This window comes from Pelophylax lessonae (assembly GCF_965119305.1).
Source record: "Pelophylax lessonae genome assembly, chromosome: 4".
NCBI classification, from domain to species: domain Eukaryota; kingdom Metazoa; phylum Chordata; class Amphibia; order Anura; family Ranidae; genus Pelophylax; species Pelophylax lessonae.
The window spans coordinates 262,477,330-262,497,171 of NC_138771.1; the positions used below are offsets into that span (position 1 = coordinate 262,477,330).

General features: G+C 42.1%; 1 protein-coding gene across 1 annotated transcript in view; it reads left to right on the forward strand.

Annotated features, from left to right (window-relative positions):
- PTPRB (protein tyrosine phosphatase receptor type B) overlaps positions 1-19,842 on the forward strand; it is a 213,600-nt gene that overhangs the window by 59,997 nt on the left and 133,761 nt on the right. The window contains exon 3 of the mRNA XM_082256081.1: positions 13,351-13,601. Within this exon, the coding sequence (XP_082112207.1) occupies positions 13,351-13,601 (251 nt within the window). The remainder of the gene's footprint in view (positions 1-13,350; positions 13,602-19,842) is intronic.

Sequence of the window (19,842 nt, forward strand, 5' to 3'; positions counted from 1 at the left end):
TTCCTATAGAAGCAATAATGTTATTAATGTAAATGATGTCTTCAATGATTTGGAAGAACCCTCTGTGACGGACTTAGGAGGGTCCTTCCTTAGATTGAAGAACATCATGATTTCCGAAATACATACTAAATGGGACATTGCCCTTCTGGATAAATATTTGGAATTGGGTATGGTCCCGCGTAGCCTCCGGTGGGAGATTAGCCCCCAGGAGGATGAGAAGGATCTAATAGTCTGGGCTAAATACTTTAATGATGCCGGGCTAAACATGCTAAGGTTTCTGGTTAGTAGGAAAAGGGTTAAACTGACCAGATTAGATGAGGAAATTCTGTCTTTGAAAACATCTATGGCTTCCTCCGCTGAGAGTTTGGAATATACTAATAGATCCAATGCCCTTAAAAAGGTTCTCGAAAAGGAGGAATCGGACCAAAAAAGAAAAAAGAAAAAGAAGTACCTTAGGGATTTGGGCGATTACAAGTCCAACCTCATTTTCAAATGGCAGAAAAAGCAGGAATCACTACAAGCTGAGGCAGCTGGTCTATCTACTGCATCAGCTCCTGTTTCCTTCTCACAACCCCTTCTTCCCACGATTTCATCACCCCGCACTCCCCGGACACCTGCTCAACGTGAATGGGTACAGATACCGGGGAGAGGCAGGGGGCGTGGTAAAAACAAAAGGGGCAAGGGCAATAGACCCCCTAATAATCCCCAATCTGCAGATTACCAACGTAACGGCTATTATCAAGAGCAGAATAATTACCGTCACGGCCATAACAGCTATGGCACACCACGTAGAGACGATTGGTCATCACAAAATCGTTTCGCCCCTTTAGATCGTGATGATGACTATTATGACGATAGATACATCACCAATCACCCACAGTACACCAACCAGTGGAACGGTGGTGGACGAGGGGTGCAGCAACAAGGATCTCAGGGGGATTTTTACAACCCCAGTCTAAACAGGAAACAGGATGGAAAACAAAAAGAGGGACCAGAGGGGGGAGGCGGACCAGACAAAAAAAGAAAAAGGCATTGAGGGATGCTGGTATTTTTAATCTGAGTTCTGCTACCCTTACCGATAACGAGAAATTGGTCCTTGGACATGGTTTGAAATTTGCTCCTACAAAACCCCTTGATAGGTTTGGTCTCTTTATGGATGTACAGAAGTACATCCGTAAGATAAATATCAAAAGATATGTTATGTCCAAACCTATTAGAGATAATAGGCTTGTTAATGGAGGCATTAGGCATTCAGGACTGGCCAATGCCTCACTCTTCAACCCTCCTGGGTTTGTGGCACCATCTATTAGTGTCTTTAAGGACTTGGTCCTTAAGGATGTTGAGGCCTTACAAGTCAGGAATGACAGAAATGAGTTCCGTTTCAATGAGGGCCTCAAATCCCTCAAAAAAAGGAACGACATAGTTGTCAGGCCCGCTGATAAGGGGGGGGGGATAGTTGTCCTTGACAAATCCTCTTATTATGCGGAGATGAACAGATTGCTTTCTGATGCGGATACCTACAGTCCACTTCTTTATGACCCTACGAATAGGTTCAAGAAAGATTTATCTGCCCTAGTTGAACAGGGATTTCAGGACAAAATTCTGAATAAGAAGGAGAGGTCTTTTTTGGTCCCGGTTGCCCCGAGAGTGCCCGTTCTATATTACCTCCCTAAGGTGCATAAGAACTCCCTTAATCCACCTGGGCGCCCCATAGTGAGCGGAATAGATTCCGTCACTAGTAGGATAGGGAGGTATATAGACGGGTACTTACAACCGATTGTTACCAACACCCCCTCTTATTTAAGAGATTCTACACAAGTTCTGAATTTATTAGAGCATATAGAGTGGAAGGAGGGATATCTGCTGGCCACAGCAGATGTCACCTCCTTGTATACTATTATTTCCCATGAACATGGGCAACAAGCCGTCCAGACTTTTTTGGAGAGGGACGACTCTTTGGTTTCAGTACAGAGAGAGTTTATTTTGTCCTTACTCACATTTGCCATGCAACATAATTACTTTTGGTTTGGCGGCTCCTTCTTTTTACAAAAGAGAGGGGTCGCCATGGGTGCCAAATATGCACCGAGCATGGCTAATCTGTTTATGGCCAAGTGGGAGGAGGACGTCATCTATGGCCGGCCTAGACCCGAACTGGTCTTTTGGAGGCGTTACATTGATGACGTCCTCCTCCTATGGGATGGCGACAGATTATCTTTGGACGATTTTATTAATGACCTCAATTCCAACGCTCTGGGGATTGTCCTTCAGCATGAGGTTAGTGATAGCAAGATTAATTTCCTTGACTTATCAATAGAGATTAAGGATAGCACAATTGTGACAAGCACTTTTTTCAAACCGACCGACCGTAACGGTTACATCGAACAGGGAAGTTGTCACCATCCCTCATGGTTGCGATCGGTACCTCGGAGTCAGTTTTTACGACTTCGTCGCAATTGTACTAGCAAAGAAAGTTATCACAGTCAAGCTCTAATGCTGAGGGATAAGTTTCTCGATAAGGGATATGATGAGAGCAATTTGGATAAGGTGTTGTATGATGTTGAGAACGTTGACAGGTCTACTTTATTACATAAGCAGCCTAAACAACAAGCAGATTCCAATCGCTTTGCCTTTTCCTTCATTACCACCTATTCAAAGCAGTTTGGAGACGTGAAACGTATTTTTAAAAAACATTGGAGGGTTCTCCAAAATGACAAGGTACTGGGCCCTCAACTACCTGAAGTTCCACCAGTTGTGTTCAGGGGTGTTGAGCCTTTGCGTCTCCAGATTGCTCCGAACGTTCTCGACAAGCCTGAACGGTTACCTTTCTTTCATACCTTGACTGGCAACTATCCATGTAGGAAGTGCTCGGTATGTAAAGTAAATTCTCTTACCGGTAGAAAATTCTGCGAGGTTACATCCACGGCTACCTCCAAGACACACCCCATCAAACCCTTCATTGGTTGTTCCTCCAATAATGTGGTCTATCTCCTGCAATGTCCATGCGGCCTACAATATATAGGCCGCACCAAGCGGACATTGACAGTGAGGGTGAGGGAACATATCAAAAATATCAGAAAGGGTTTTCCCAACCATAGCGTTTCAAGGCATTACGCCAATTGCCACGATAAAAACCCTGTGGGTACTAAGATCTGGGGGATCGACAAATTCACCCCCCATTGGAGAGGAAGCCATGTCCACCGTGAAATTTCCCGTCTCGAAACTCGGTGGATTTTCAATATGAGGACTTACTCTCCATGGGGGCTGAATGTTGAGTGGGATGTGAACTGTTATATTAATAACAGTTAATTATTTTGGACATCATTATTTATGAGGATCTTTTAGTGATGTATTTTATCTTATTTTTTTTTTTATTAGTTTTTTCAGAGTCAGTATTTGTTATTTTATGAAGTTTGGGACGGTGTGGATATTTGATGCTGTTACTTTATATCCGTCTGAGTTAGCATTAATATCCTCCGTCCTCCTCTACAATGTTTTATCATTTATGGGATATTTATATGACCTTGAGTGGGTTAATTTCATATCCAGTGTTATATGTGTTTAATGGCATTTTTTTATTATTTGAGAGGTATAGATCTTCTCTTGCATAGAAAAATTGCATAGCATGCAACTGTTTTATGTGCCTTCCACTTGATCTCTGTTTTTGTCTATGCTGGTAGTCTTTTTTCTTTCTTTTTTTCCTTTTTTGTCCTATCAGCACCGGCTGTTTAGAGTGATTGTGTCTGGTTGGTTGAGCACACAATCACTCTTATAAATTTGGTTACAGAAACTTATTATAGCTGTCATAGGCTATTTCCGGCCGGTGGAACCCGATGGAACGCATTGACGGATGTTTACCGCGTGCGTCACTTCCGGTTCCGGCTGACGACCAAGTGGAACGCACTTGCGGTTTACATCCGCATACGTCATTTCCGGTTTGTCCTTTTATATGCGTGCTGCCGTGTACATCCGGTCCACCTCTGATGATGTCACTTCCTTGACGACACGCGTCAGGTGATCCGGAACGAGCAGCACGCCACCAATACCGCGGTTTTTACTCATTTACTATGCCTGTATACATTCACCTTTGTGTGAGTATATTTTTATGCATTTATTAAACCTGAGTTTGTACAGTCTGCACTATGTCCTGCCCCTTTCTTTTGAGGTGTATTGAATATTGCTGAGATCATTACTCTGTCTGGTGGTACGATTTGAGCCTTCATTGCCCTTAACCATGATCTGTTGAGACACTGGGAATCGATGAGTTATACCGTTGGCACTGTCTGTCATTGATGGCCCAATTTGAGTTTATTGCATCGCCCATATCCATCTAATATCTGGTAAGCAGTTGGCATATTTCCACGCTTGGGTGTTGGCTTCTTTTCATCCGCACGGCTCTGATATTGGGAATTGGTCTCCACTACTTCTCATCTCTCTTGGACTGTTGGGACTTATTGTGGACACTCTACATTGTTTAATATTTAGTTACAGTGTTTGGCGCTACTACACCTTTTATATATGCCTGTATGATTTGTAATCTATCATTTAGTTGGCTGCCTTCACATTTATCTTCAGGATCCTCAATATTATTTTAACTTCTTGTTGTCCGAGCGCAGATTCTTTTCCCCTTTTTTATATAAGGTTACGCAGTAATAACCCCTAGTACTGGTGCCAGTTTACACAGTAATAAAGCCTAGTATTGGTGCCAGTTAACGCATTATTAACCCCTAGTATTGGTGCCAGTGTACGCAGTAATAGCCCCTAGTATTGGTGACAGTTTACACAGTAATAACCCCTAGTAATGGTGGCAGTTTATGCAGTAATAAAGCCTAGAATTGATGCCAGTTTACGTAGTAATAAAACCTAGTATTAGTGCCAGTTTATGCAGTAATAAAGCCTAGTATTAGTGCCAATTTACGCAGTAATAAAGCCTAGTATTAGTGCCAGTTTAGGCAGTAAAAAAATCCCAGTATTGGTGCCAGTTTGCGCAGTAATAAAGCCTAGTATTGGTGCTAGTTTATGCAGTAATAAAGCCTAGTTTCACTGCAATGCTCTCAGCGTGGAGGAGGTAGGGAACAATAGTGAGACCTGCCAACCACAGTGATGAAAATGTTAAGGCCAGCCACAACAGTTCCGGCGATCTTAACCACTTTACCTCCGCTCACATGGAGGCTACTGCGGCACTTTGCCACGATCCCGTCCAGCGACGTAGACCTACGTCGCTGGACTCCTCCCCCTGTAGGCGCACTCCCGCTGTGTTCAGTCACAGCGGGAGTCGGGCCAGGGGAGGCGCAGCGGCGATCGCCGCTGCTCTGCCCCGATCGTCGGGGAATCGAGTGAGGAGATCCGCCCGCCTGTGTAAACAGAGCGGGCGGATCTCCATAGTGACAGGGAGTGACAGATCGGACTGTTCAGCATAGCTGGACATCCAATCTGTCCCTGTCTCACAAAGTCACCTCCCCCCCACACGTCAGTAAGCACCAGGCATACATTAACCCCTCCCTCTCCAATAAAATTAACCCCTTCACTGCCAGTGTCATTTTTACAGTAACAGTGCATATATATAGCACTGATTACTGCAGTAATGTCACTGGTACCCCCAAAAGTGTCAAAAATGTCAGTCAAGGGTCCGATCTGTCCGCCGCAATGTCGCAGTCCCGCAAAAAAAATCGCAGATCGCCGCCATTACTCGTTAAAAAAAAAACACCAAAAATGACAGAAATCTTTCCCGTAGTTAGTAAACGCAATAACTTTTGCGCAAACCAATCAAAATACGCTTATCATGATTTTTTTTACCAAACATAGGTAGCAGAAAACAAATTGGCCAAAAATTTTAAAAAAATTAGATTTTTACATTTTTTTGGGGGGAATTTCATATAAAAAAATGTGAAAAATATTGTTATTTTTTCAAAATAAACGCTCTTTTTTTGTTTATAGCGCAAAAAGTAAAAATTGCACAGGTGATCAAATACCACCAAAAGAAAGCTCTGTTTGTGGGAAAAAAAGGACGTAAATTTCGTTTGGGTGCGGCGTCGCACGACCGCGCAATTGTCAGTTAAAGTCGCACAGCGCCGAATCGCAAAAAGTGGCCTGGACGGAAGACAGCAAAATCCTCCGGTGGTAAAGTGGTTAACACTTTTATCAACTTCATGGGAGATCTTTATGATTTCCACACGGGTCTCCTGATGTGCTAAAGTACAGCACACCCCTCCATCGGGACTCCTTCCGTCCGCCACACACCGTGGCGAGATCAAGGGGAAGGCTGCTACAGCGCACCTCTCCATCCGGTACTCATGCCTCTACAGCAGGGGTGCCCAACATTTTGAGGAGCGAGGGCCACTTTAGCGACTTGGTAACCGGTCACGGGCCACAATGAACAGATGACAGGTCCATGTCCACTTAGCATATGCAGAGCAGACTATATGGGACCTCAGATCTGCCCAGACAGAAGGGGACAGATCCCCGTCTGTTTTTTTAAGTGGATCGGATTGGAGATAGGCAGGTGTAAACGGACACAAGTTTGTTTACATCTGCCGCTCTGTAGAGGGGAATGGGGTGCCTGATTGGGTCCATCTGAAAAACAGACAGGCGGACCCAATCAGACCTCAGGGACCTAAGGCTGCTTTCACACGGATGCACTGCAGTTTACCTGCACCTCAGCTGACCTTAATCTTCACTTCTTCCTCAGGATTCCTGCAGGTATCACTGGCTGCTGCTTTCCCCCAGGCGGGTATGGCTGGTGGCTGCTGCTAGCTGTCCCCCAGGGCAGGTACTGCTGGTTGGCACTGCTAGCTGATACTGCTGGCGGGTAATGCTGGCAGGTACTTCTGGCTGGTACTGCTGGTGGATACTGCTGGTGGGTACTTCTGTCGGGTACTGCTGGCTGGTACCTCTGGCGGCTACTGCCGGCTGGTACTGCTGGTGTGTACTGCTGGTGGGTACTGCTGGCTGGTAATGCTGGCGGGTACTACTGGCTGGTAGTGCTGGTGCGTGCTGGTGCGTGCTGCTGGCTGATACTGCTGGCTGGTACTGCTGGTGGGTACTGCTGGTGGGTACTGTTGGCTGGTACTGCTGGTGGGTACTGCTGGCTGGTACTGATGGTGGGTACTGCTGCTGGCTGGTACTGCTGGTGGATACTGCTGGCTGGTAGTGCTGACTGGTACTGCTGGTGGGTACTGCTGGCTGTTACTGCTGGCTGGTACCGCTGGCAGGTACTGCTGGCTGGTACTGCTGGTGAGTACTGCTGGCTGGTACTGCTGGTGGGTACTGCTGGTGAGTACTGCTGGTGGGTACTACTGGCTTGTACTGCTGGTGGGTACTGCTGGCTGGAACTGCTGGTGGGTACTGCTGGCTGGTACTGCCGGTGGGTATTGCGGGCTGGTACTGCTGATGTGTACTGCTAGTGGGTATTGCTGACTGGTACTGCTGGTAGGTATTGCTGGCTGGTACTGCTGGTGGATATTTCTGGTGGGTACTGCTGGCTGATACTGATGGTGGGTACTACCAGTGGGTACTGCTGGCGATTACTGCTGGTGGGTGCTGCTGGCTGGTCCTGCTGGTGGGTACTGCTGGCTGGTACTTCTGGCAGGTACTGCTGGTGGATATTGCTGGCTGGTACTGCTGGTGGGTACTGCTGGCTCCTCTGAGACACAAACGGAGTGTGACAGGAAGCATGCGGCTGTAGTAGAGCCGTTACTTCCTGTATCGCTCCTGTCACAGGTAGAGTGCATTGATATCACTCCATCTTTGACAGGAGGCAGAACTATACAGAAAGCATCGGCTCTTCTTCCTCTAGTGCGGCTCCGTTCTTCACAGTAGTGTTCGGGGATTGCAGTCCCTCTATCTGGGCCCACCATCCCCGAGCAGGAGGTTGGATCCTGTTGGGGGGTACAGCATAATGTTGGGGGGGCATGGCCCCCTCTGCCTTCCCCCCCCCCCCCTTAGTGACACCACTGGAGACATGGAAGGATGGGGGAGTTTGCTTTGATGCAGTGAAGAGCTGCTATAAAAGTATTTTTTTAATATTTTAAGTTTGTATAGCTTTTGTAAAAAAAAATAAAAAAAATAGCTGGTGAATATTGGTCCTTGTTTAGGTGTTTCCTCTTTTAGAGTGATAATAATCTGTCCTTGTCTCCCAGTTACTATTCAGATTTGTCACCTGTCACATGCCTTTCTTGTGGAGGATATAAGCAGCTGTGCCATTTCCCATTTCACTGCTGTACCCATCAGGAAGCCCACCCTGAGCAGATACTGCTGGAGCACATTCATGTATGCAGAAAGTGGTTGCACAGAGGCTGGAGGAGATCAGCAGCCCTGATATGCAGAAATTGATTTAATAAAGGAAAAAAACAATGACAATTGTTTATAATACACTGTACTTTGGCAAACACTGCATCATCCAGTAAGGGTTTAGATCTGCTCTGATAAATAGGGAAAAATCAGGGCACTTCGTGTAAATTGCAATAACCATAGCAACTAATCAGAAATCAGTTTACTGATGACACAACAATATTACAAAGTGAATTAGACAACAGAAAATGGTTTCTATACCCTCACAGCCCTGGAAATATTCAGCTAGTGCTAGAAGCTGCAGATGGCAAGCTATTTTGAGCCTGCAGTGTTCCAGTACATAAAAATCCTTCTGAATCTTAGATTTACCCTACATTTCCCAACATAATTGTGGTTACCCTTTTTTTTGCTGGAATTCATTTTCCATGTAATTGTTAAAGTGTATCCAAACCGTAAACCAAAATTAAAGCCCAACTCTGGGAGAAGTAAAAGACCTGGAAAAGGAGGATTTTAGCAATGGATGTTAAGTGGTGAACCCTCAGGATTTGAATTAATTTTACATCAATGTATAAATATCCAAAAGTACAAAAATGATTTTTTAATACATAAAAAACACATCAATCAACAAAGGGCAAATGTAAGCCCACAGACATGTACCATACAAAAACACTACTATATGAAGAGTAATCAGATATGATGTAAATGTATCACATGTTTCGCAGTGCAGACCACTTCTTCAGGGCTTCTTTCTCCATGTTTAACTCTACAAATCTAGTATAAACAAACAAAACAGTCAGAAAATATACAGTGGGTACGAAAAGTATTCAGACCCCCTTAAATTTCTCACTCTTTGTTATATTGCAGCCATTTGCTAAAATCATTTAAGTTCATTCTTCTTCCTCATGAATGTATACATAGCACCCCATACTGACAGAAAAACACAGAATTGTTGACATTGTTGCAGATTTATTAAAAAAGAAAAACTGAAATATCACATGGTCCTATGTATTCAGACCCTTTGCTGTGACACTCATATATTTAACTGGAAAATGGAAAAGTGCTTTCCATTTCTTCTGATCATCCTTGAGATGGTTCTACACCTTCATTTGAGTCCAGCTGTGTTTGATTATACTGATTGGACTTGATTAGGAAAGCCACACACCTGTCTATATAAGACCTTCCAGATCACAATGCATGTCAGAGCAAATGAGAATCATGAGGTCAAAGGAACTGCCTGAAGAGCTCAGAGACAGAATTGTGGCAAGGCACAGATCTGGCCAAGGTTACAAAAAGATTTCTGCTGCACTTAAGGTTCCTAAGAGCACAGTGGCCTCCATAATCCTTAAATGGAAGACGTTTGGGACGACCAGAACCCTTCCTAGAGCTGGCCGTCCGGCCAAAGTGAGCTATCGGGGGAGAAGAGCCTTGGTGAGAGAGGTAAAGAAGAACCCAAAGATCACTGTGGCTGAGCTCCAGAGATGCAGTCAGGAGATGGGAGAAAGTTGTAGAAAGTCAACCATCACTGCAGCCCTCCACCAGTCGGGGCTTTATGGCAGAGTGGCCCGACGGAAGCCTCTCCTCAGTGTAAGACACATGAAAGCCCGCATGGAGTTTGCTAAAAAAAAACCTGAAGGACTCCAAGATGGTGAGAAATAAGATTCTCTGGTCTGATGAGACCAAAATAGAACTTTTTGGCCTTAATTCTAAGCGGTATGTGTGGAGAAAACCAGGCACTGCTCATCACCTGTCCAATACAGTCCCAACAGTGAAGCATGGTGGTGGCAGCATCATGCTGTGGGGGTGTTTTTCAGCTGCAGGAACAGGACGACTGGTTGCAATCGAGGGAAAGATGAATGCGGCCAAGTACAGGGATATCCTGGACAAAAACCTTCTCCAGAGTGCTCTGGACCTCAGACTGGGCCGAAGGTTTACCTTCCAACAAGACAATGACCCTAAGCACACAGCTAAAATAACGAAGGAGTGGTTTCACAACAACTCCGTGACTGTTCTTGAATGGCCCAGCCAGAGCCCTGACTTAAACCCAATTGAGCATCTCTGGAGAGACCTAAAAATGGCTGTCCACCAACGTTTACCATCCAACCTGACAGAACTGGAGAGGGTCTGCAAGGAGGAATGGCAGAGGATCCCCAAATCCAGGTGTGAAAGACTTGTTACATCTTTCCCAAAAAGACTCCTGGCTGTATTAGATCAAAAGGGGGCTTCTACTAAATACTGAGCAAAGGGTCTGAATACTTAGGACCATGTGATATTTCAGTTTTTCTTTTTTAATAAATCTGCAACAATGTCAACAATTCTGTGTTTTTCTGTCAGTATGGGGTGCTATGTGTACATTCATGAGGAAGAAGAATGAATTTAAAATGATTTTAGCAAATGGCTGCAATATAACAAAGAGTGAAAAATTTAAGGGGGTCTGAATACTTTCCGTACCCACTGTATATACACCAAAAAATATTCATATGATAAAGATATAGTGAATAACCATTGACCTATCCCATGACATGGAGGGGAGAAAAAAAAAAAAAACATTATTATATACACAAAGAGAAAAAAAAAGGAATGATATAAAATACGAACAATATAAAATCCCTCCGTGAAATACATCAGGTGTGTTCCGGATTAGGGGAGAATTCCGACAACAAGCTATCTTATTGGCTTCAAACATGAATATGGAACAACATGGAGTTCTATTGTCAGATGGAAAACACACTCTTTATATCAAAAACACAATACAGGCATACCCCGTTTTAAGTACACTCACTTTACGTACACTCGCGAGTACGGACACAGCCTGGTCAGCTTGGCATGGCATTACTCCCAGGTTTTAACATTGGCGTCTATGGGAAATCTTGGTCAGCTTGACATGGCACTACTCCCAAACCATAAGTGACAGGGATACCAAACTTAGGGAGCAATGTGAGGGGACCCAGGACTACAACATATCCTATTTGTGGCCAGCCAGCTTGCCTAGGAAATGAAAAAAGGTATTGCTTCACTTTAAGTACATTTTCGTTTTACATACATGCTCTGGTCCCATTGTGTACTTAAAAGCGGGGTATGCCTGTAGACAGCAAGTAAAGATGCTAATAATCATGGGGAATATCCACACATGCTTCTGTCTAGCCACTTGAAGACCAGGCCTTTTCTTGAACTTTTTGTTTAAAAGTTTAAATCAGTATTTTTTGCTAAAAAATTACTTAGAACCCCTAAACATGATACATATTTTTTTAGCAGAGACCCTAGAGAATTAAATGTCGATTTTAGCAATATTTTATGTCACACAGTATTTGCGCAGCGGTCTTTTAACGCAATTTCTTTTGGGGAAAAAATACACTTTAATGAACTAAAAAAACAAAGCCACAATATTTACCCCAATTGTTTTGCATAAAGTGAAAAATTATGTTACACCAAGTAAATAGATACCTAACATGTCATGCTTTAAAATTGCGCACACTCGTGGAATGGCAATAAACTATGGTACTTAAAAATCTCCATAGGCGACATTTTAAACATTTTTACAGGTTACCTGTTTAGGGTTACCGAGGAGGTTTTTACATTCGAATTATTGCTCTCATTCGCGGCGATACCTCACATGTGTGGTTTGAACACCGTTTACATATGAGTGAGTGACTTACGTATGGGTTCACTTCACAGAGCTCTGCACAGAGCTTTACATTTTTTCCCCTCATTTATTTAATTTTTTATTTTTACACTGTTCCTTTATTATTATTTTTTTATCACTTTTTTCCTATTACAAGGAATGTAAACACTCTTTGTAATATAAATAAGGATGACAGGTCATCTTTATTACGAGATCTGGGGTCAAAAAGATCCCAAATGTCTCATTTACCTTTAAAAGCAAAAGATAAAACAAAAAAAAAAAAATCTTTTTTTGAACTTTTGCTTTAATATATATATTTACTATGGCCCGGGAACCAGAAGTGGCGTCAGACATCACTCTGATCCTCCAAGGGCATAGAGACGAGTGATGGCTATCTTGGTCTCACTCTTCTCTATACCCAGAGAGAACAAGAGAATCGGGCATAGTAAAAAAAATACCAGGGTTATGGCAGATAGCTGTTATTTCACATCAAACAAATGACATATTTTTACTATGGGCCAGTCATCAAGTGACTAGAGGATGGGAAAAATGCTTTACCTGGTCCTTCTAGACATAAAAGATCAATTATTAACCCTTTCAAGTGCAGCACCATTGCAAGAAAGAACTTTTTAGTTTTTCTGAGTTAAATACACTGCCTGACCAAAAAAAAAAAAAAGTCGCCACCTGGAATTAACTAAGCAACAAACTAAACTAAGCATGCAGTAACTATTCTATTGGATAGTTACTGCATGCTTAGTTTAGTTTGTTGCTTAGTTAATGCACTAACAGTGCATATTTTTAGCACTGATTACTGTAGTAATGTCACTGGTCCCCCCGAAAGTGTAAAAAATGTCAGTTAGGGGTACGATCTGTCTGCCGCAATGTCGCAGTCCCGCTAAAAATTGCAAATCGCCACCAGTACTAGAAAAAAAAAAATGACATAAATCTTTCCCCTAGTTTGCAGACGTGACAACTTTTGCACAAACCAATAAAAATACACTTATTGGGATTTTTTTTTTACAAAAAATATGTAGCAGAATACAAACTGGCCTAAAATGACGAATTTGATTTTTACTTTTTTTTTTTTTTTGGGAATGTTATGTAGCAGAATGTGAAAAATATTGTTTTTTTTTCTCAGAATTGTTGCTCTTTTTTTGTTTGTAGCGCAAAAATAAAAATCGCACAGGTGATCAAATACCGCCAAAAGAAAGCTCTATTTGTTAGAAAAAAAAGGACATTTATTTGGGTACAGCATCACTCGATCGCGCAATTGTCCGTTAAAGTAACGCAGGGCCGAATCGCAAAAAATGGCATGGTCATTAAGGGGGTAAAACCTTCTGGTCCAGAAGTGGTTAAACCCACTTTCTAAATAGTACGAACACTGCTTGTATTGAAGAAAATGTAATTTTTTTTTTCTGACAGCAATACACTTTCCTTTTTTGTAGACCGCAAGTATACTACAGTGAGTCCTACAACCAGAAGTACTCTACTACCTACCACGGATCAGTTATCAGTATCGGTTACCACTGTCACTGAGATAAACTACACTAATGTCACACATAGGACTCTGGACACCAGCACTCAGAGCCAGCAGCAGAATGAGAGTCTGCTGTCTACAGAAAATCCATGGTCTACTGTTACTACACAAGTCTGGAATGCAACCACAGCACATCCTTTTATTAATGCAATCAATGAGGTAAGATTACTGAATCGGTTTTGTATAACATAACACTCTAATCTAAGTGTCATATAACAATAGCTTAGAAAAAAAAATGATATTTATGGTAAATGGTTGTTTCTTCTAGTCAGATTTCAGCATTCAACCTCCCAGCTATTCTTGTGGTACAGCTTTTAATGTTTGGAGCCTGAAAGGACAGAATCTAAAAAATAATTTTTAAGTGTTTTGTATATATATGTTCTTATAAATTGAACATTTTTTATTTCTCGTTGAATCGGATTAATATGAAATATTGCACACTCTTTGCCTGTTGTTTACATAGTTCAATAACTGAAGCAAAACATGTTAAATGAGCCACAGAAGGGACTCAACCCACCCCTCCCACATTTTCCCTGCTTTGTATGGCTCAATATAGAGTTTTAATCAGAGGGACACAGTCTGAAACCGAACAGCTACTGCTGTGCTCTCTCCTTATAAAATACAAAATGCTCAGTGACATTAGTGTCTTGAGTCTGCTCTACATCAAAGTGGTTTTAAAACTCTAACATGAAAAATGAACAAAACATATCCTTCTATAGTGTGGATGCAGCACTCTCCTAGTGTAGGGTGGTAGGCAAAGTTAGCGTTTGGCTCCTTCTGTGGTCAAAGGAGCAGCGATTGTCTGTTCTGGTCTGTTTAAGGTTTCACAGAGTTTGATTGCTTTCCCCTACATCTGGAAGAAGCTCCTGGGATATAGCAAGGGAGATTCAAATGATCAGCCAGAATATATACAGTATTATGGCCAATCCCTGGAGAGGAGTGTCCAGAAGATGGCTGGGGAGGTGATAAACTATCTGAAGCCCTGAAGAAATTATTCTCTCTCCTTGGGAGAGTTCCATGTCTTATGAGGGACCTGCTGCCCCTCTGAGGTAGCCATTGGACTGTGTAGCTGTTCTTGAGGCCTCAGCAGTATTATGGCTGAGGACCTGGAGTGATCTCCCTTAGGGGCTGGCTGTGGGACTTCACCATAAAGGATCTGGCCTGGAGAAGGTTTGCCTCCCTCACTGAGTCATGTCTAAAGGAAGCTGGAAGGTGTGCAGCTGTCCTGGGGACCTGTGAGTAATCACTCTGAACTGATTCCTGGTTTGCTTTTAGGGTATAAGTATCAGAGATAGCTATAAACCGAGATGGTTCTCATAGGGTCTCAGAGTTCTGCCCATTCCCCTGTCCTCAGCAGAATCCAGGAGTGTGAGCCTACAGAAGAGTGTCCTCTGATTACTGTGCAGTGCTTTGGAGTATCCCATGCCCTAATCGCTCTCATGTTTAAAGTTCTGCAAACAATAATTTTCAAAAAGTGTAAATTAGTCCAAAGCCATTCCAGTTTCCCTTAAGAAAGCATGTATGGCCTTTGTGTTTGTACACAGATGCAATTGTGTTTGCTTATTTGAAGTACATACTATGCCTTTCAGTTTGTAGTGCTGAAAATTGTGTTTTAGTGTGCAAACCTATTAAACTTGCTCAGAATGTCTGAAAACGAGGGAATCTTCTGTGACTTATCTTTTTTATCTTTTAGTTTATTTTATCTGAACATTTGGCTGGGAATGCTCAGTCTCAGATCTTCTTGTTCAGATCCAAGGGTAATACATGTGTGTATGTGGGGTGTAGCGTGTGTGGCAGCAGGTGAGGTGTAAAACATTTTTTGAAGTGATGCAGTAATAGTTCACAACAAATCTGATGGGAAGGCTACCCAGGCGGATGCACTCACGGTTTCCAGCAATGTGAAAGGAGAAGATTTTAGCTGGATTGACAGCGTCTGTTGAGAGAGGGGCAGAATGGGGCCTGGCCGCCTCATGTCCAATCGGGAAAGAGTCCAGAAAAGATGCGACCCTACACTTTCCCTTCTCTTTAGGAACCTTTCCCTAACGCTAGTATTGTCCCTAACAGGTGGGGTATCTGTCCCTATTCTACCAACTCACAAATGCATGCCAAACCTGGGAGCCAGGGCCATAGAAAGGCTTTGTCTGACTCAAGATGGTCACCAGAGTCACATGGGGCTGCAGAATTCAATCAGATCACTTCCCCAGTGATCCAGGAAACCATAGAGGAACTATGTTCCTCCTGACATTCTAACTGACTTTCTAACTGAAGTGCCGCTGCGGAATAGCGCCACCTGCAGTGTAAAAAAAGTAGACTGCACTTGCCTACATCTGTGTGCTGTACAATTTGCCTAAATGATAGTTCTGGTCAGTGATAGTATAGTGCAAAGTTTCCTAACCTACATATGGCCCCATTATCTGTTTTTGGGGGACCCTTTTAGTGGTGAAGGTTACCCCCATATTGTCATGCATGTAATACATGAATGTATTTAGTACATTGGGTCTGGAAGAAATCACGATCAACAACTAAGAGTCCATTGGACAAAAAGCTTGATTTACAAAAACATGAAGAATGCAGCTTTTTTCATTACTGTGCAATATTTATCAATTCACTTCACTTTTTTTATCTTTTATTGCTTCTTCAAATATAGTTAGTTTCAGATTGGTGTTTATTGAGTTTATTGAGTATGAGCTGTCTTTCGAAGAGAGCCAAATGCCAGATACACTTTGTGATATAAAATAATGATGTATATGACATTCAGACTTTTAACGGTTTAAATAAATGCTAAATAAATACAAAAAAGAAAAAATAATATATATATATATATATATATATATATATGTATATACTGTAGACACACACCTATGTGTAAGCTGAACATTTTTAAGGGAAGACTATTATAAGATAAAATACCAAAAAATAGTAAAATAATTCATCCATCTGAATAGAGCTTAATGTCTTTATCTTAATACAGCAGAAAAAAACAGTAACATTCTTAAATTCACAATTTATGTGAAAGTTCCACCACTTTGAGCCACATCCCCATGAAAGGCACATTTTTTATATGTAGCCTTTTAAAGAGTTCATTTTTAAGATATTTCCTTTCGTGTTTATGTACTTCCTTTCTTAACCTTGACCCGAGTATACATCCTGAAAGTGTCTAGATGAAAATATTATAGGGATGTGGGATCATTTTTAAGCAAATAGTTCTGTCAGTCAGTCCAAGAAGAAGGTGATTGATAAAAAAGAGAATTAAAAAAAGGTTTTCACTGGATTTGGCCAAGTGGGCCATTGGGGGAATGGCAACGTGGACCAGGCACTGAGGATAGCAACAAGAAGTTTAGCAAAGCATCAGCATTTTAATGTAATCTAACCTGTCTCTTCTCTACCCTGTTTTATATGTTAGTCATAAATTAGTACATGAAGCAAAAACAGAAGCCTGCAATCTAGTATAAAAAAAAAGACAAAAACAGGACAACACTGTATACTTTAACCACTTGTTGTCTGCCCCAGAGCAGTATTACTGCTACAGGGCAGCTTTCCTGTGCAGAATCATGTATATATCCGTGATTCTGCACTTCTGCCTGCAGGGGGCGCGCACACGCCACCAGACCGCTTCTGCTGTGAATATTCACAGCAGAAGCTGATCTGCTGGTGCTGGGCACACAATGTCCTCTGGCACCTGTTGATCGTCAGTATAGATCTCAGTTCTGACGGGGGGAAGGGATGGATTCTGTGTTCCTGCAAAGCAGGGACTAGAATCCATCTCTTCCCTTAGTGAAAGTCGCACATACAGTACACAAAACCACTGGCTAGGCGCACAGTTAACCCTTTGATCGCCCTAGATGTTTAACCCATTCCCAGCCAGTTTCATTAGTACAATGACGGTGCATAGTTTTAGCACTGATCACTGTATTAGTTTCACTGGTTCCCGCAAAGTGTCATGAGTGTCCACTGAATTATTGCAGTCCCACTATAAGTCACTGATCACCGGCATCACTAGTATAAAATTAATAAAAAGTTTGTAGATGCTATAACATTACCGTTAAGCAATCAATATTCGCTTAATGCTTAATGGGATTTTTTTTACCAAAAACATGTAGCAGAATACATATTAGTCTACATTTATCATGAAATTAAAAAAAATATATTTATTGGATATGTTATATAGCAGACAGTAAAAAATATTGTTTTTTTTTTTTTTCAAAATTGTCGGTCTTTTTTTGTTTATAGCCAAAAAAGAAAATACCCAGTGGTGAAATACTACCAAAACAAAACTCTATTAGTGGGGGGGAAAAATTACATAAATTTTATTTAGGTACAATGTCACACGACCACGCATTTGTCAGTTAAAATAACACAGAGCCGTATCACAAAAAATGGCCTGGTCATAAGGGGGGTGAAATCTTTCGGAGGTCAAGTGATTAACCTGGATGTTACCTTGTTATACCTGGCAGAAACTCTCGTAGGCTCGGTATCAACCACTGTATAATGTCTGTACCTCCCTAATGGGAAGTCTATCTGTAGAAATTGAGAAATTATCTTTTGGGCCTGAAACAAAAAATAAAAAATGTTGTGTCCCTTATATCCAACACCTTTTAACAACATTCCTTGCCAAAAGATGTGTATACTTAACTTCTCTCAGGGGCTCCGGTGCAGTCAAATGACCAGCTCCCAGAGTTGGCTTGAGGGGACAGAAGGGACAGCCGACAACAGATGCCCGATCCATCCATTGTCGGCACTCTGTCATCTCCCCTGAAACCGGCTGCTGGGGTGACCAAACTAACCTTGAGAAAAGGTATGTTTAGACATTTTTCTTCTACAGGATTATTGTAAAGGAGTTAGAAGGTGGCAGGTTCTACTGTAGGTTTAGGTTTAGTCCAGACTTCCACTTTAAGCCTGTTAAAGGCCACCATAAGCTTTCTTAATAACAAACAGTCCACTCAAGAGTAATATTTTAGTTTTAGGTAAAAGTTGGTCAGTGAAGATACATATCGATTTCTATACACAAATTCTCGATAGTGAAATGTCAGCACTTTTAATGTGGTCTGCACATCCACTGCTGCCAGCAGTAGGATATCCCACATTTTTTGCTGGATTTTTTTATTTATTTTATTTTATGAAGAAAGCACCAGTCAAGAAACTAAAGCAGAGACATACTGAAGACCCCTACAGATAAAATAAGCCAGTAGACTAGACTTCACTTGTAACTCAAATACCATTTCTGGGTTCATTGATTATTGCTATGATCTGTATTTAGTACTCTATAGTTTGGAGCTGAAAGATTCATAATGGATACAAGAAAGCTGCTTGAATTTTGTTAGAAACTTTGAAGATGGTCACTAAAGCCAAAAGTTTTAAACTAGAGTTCTGGAAATGTTATAGATAGGCAACTCCTATCTTCATATTGATTAGTGGTTCCAAATTAATAATCACTACTGCATTATTTACCTGTTACCAAAATTGTTACCAAAAGCTGAACATCCCTTCCAGAGATTACAAAAAGTTATATCTAGATGCCCAAATCAGGATCTTGCAAGTATGCATTTTGTCTATATGAATGCTGGAACTCGAGTTACCAGCATTCACACACATACACTATTATCTCTCTAAAATCGCTTACATATCGAGATGGCCAGAAGTTTGGCCAGTGGCGAATGCTACTGCAAAGGCCACAGTAAAAAGTGGTAAAAAAGTCGTTTGTAACTACAGAGTCCCAGAAGCTAGAGAGAGTAACAGAGGAACTATTTTTATGGGAGAGTCCTTACAAGAAGTTTTGAGGTTTTATTTTACACCCCCTATCTTTTACAATGTAGTGGGAAAAGTAGAGTAAGAAACCAGAAAACTTTGGCCTTAATGTCTTCATATATTTTTTTAATATATAACAGACCCTACAGCGGTGGCCAAGACCATACAGCGGTTTAACAGGACAGGTGCCACTCAGAACAGGCCTTACCATGGTCGACCAAAGAAGCTGAGTGCATGTGCTCAGCATCATATCTAGAGGTTGTCTGCCAGCATTGCTGCAGAGGTTAGAAGGTTAGTAGCCTCTTCTAAAGATGACGCACAAGAAAGCCTGCAACCAGTTTGCTGAAGACAAGCACACTAAGGACATGGATTACTGGAACCATGTCCTGTGGTCTGATGAGACCAAGATAAATGTATTTGGTTCAGATGGTGTCAAGCGTGTGTGGCGGAAACCAGGTGAGGAGTACAAAGACAAGTGTGTCTTGCCTACAGTCAAGCATGGTGGTGGGAGTGTCATGGTCTGGGGCTGCATGAGTGCTGGGGAGCTACAGTTCATTGAGGGAACCATGAATGCCAACATGTACTGTGACATACTGAAGCAGAGCATGATCCCCTCCCTTCAGAGGCTGGGTCACAGGGCAGTATTCCAAAATGA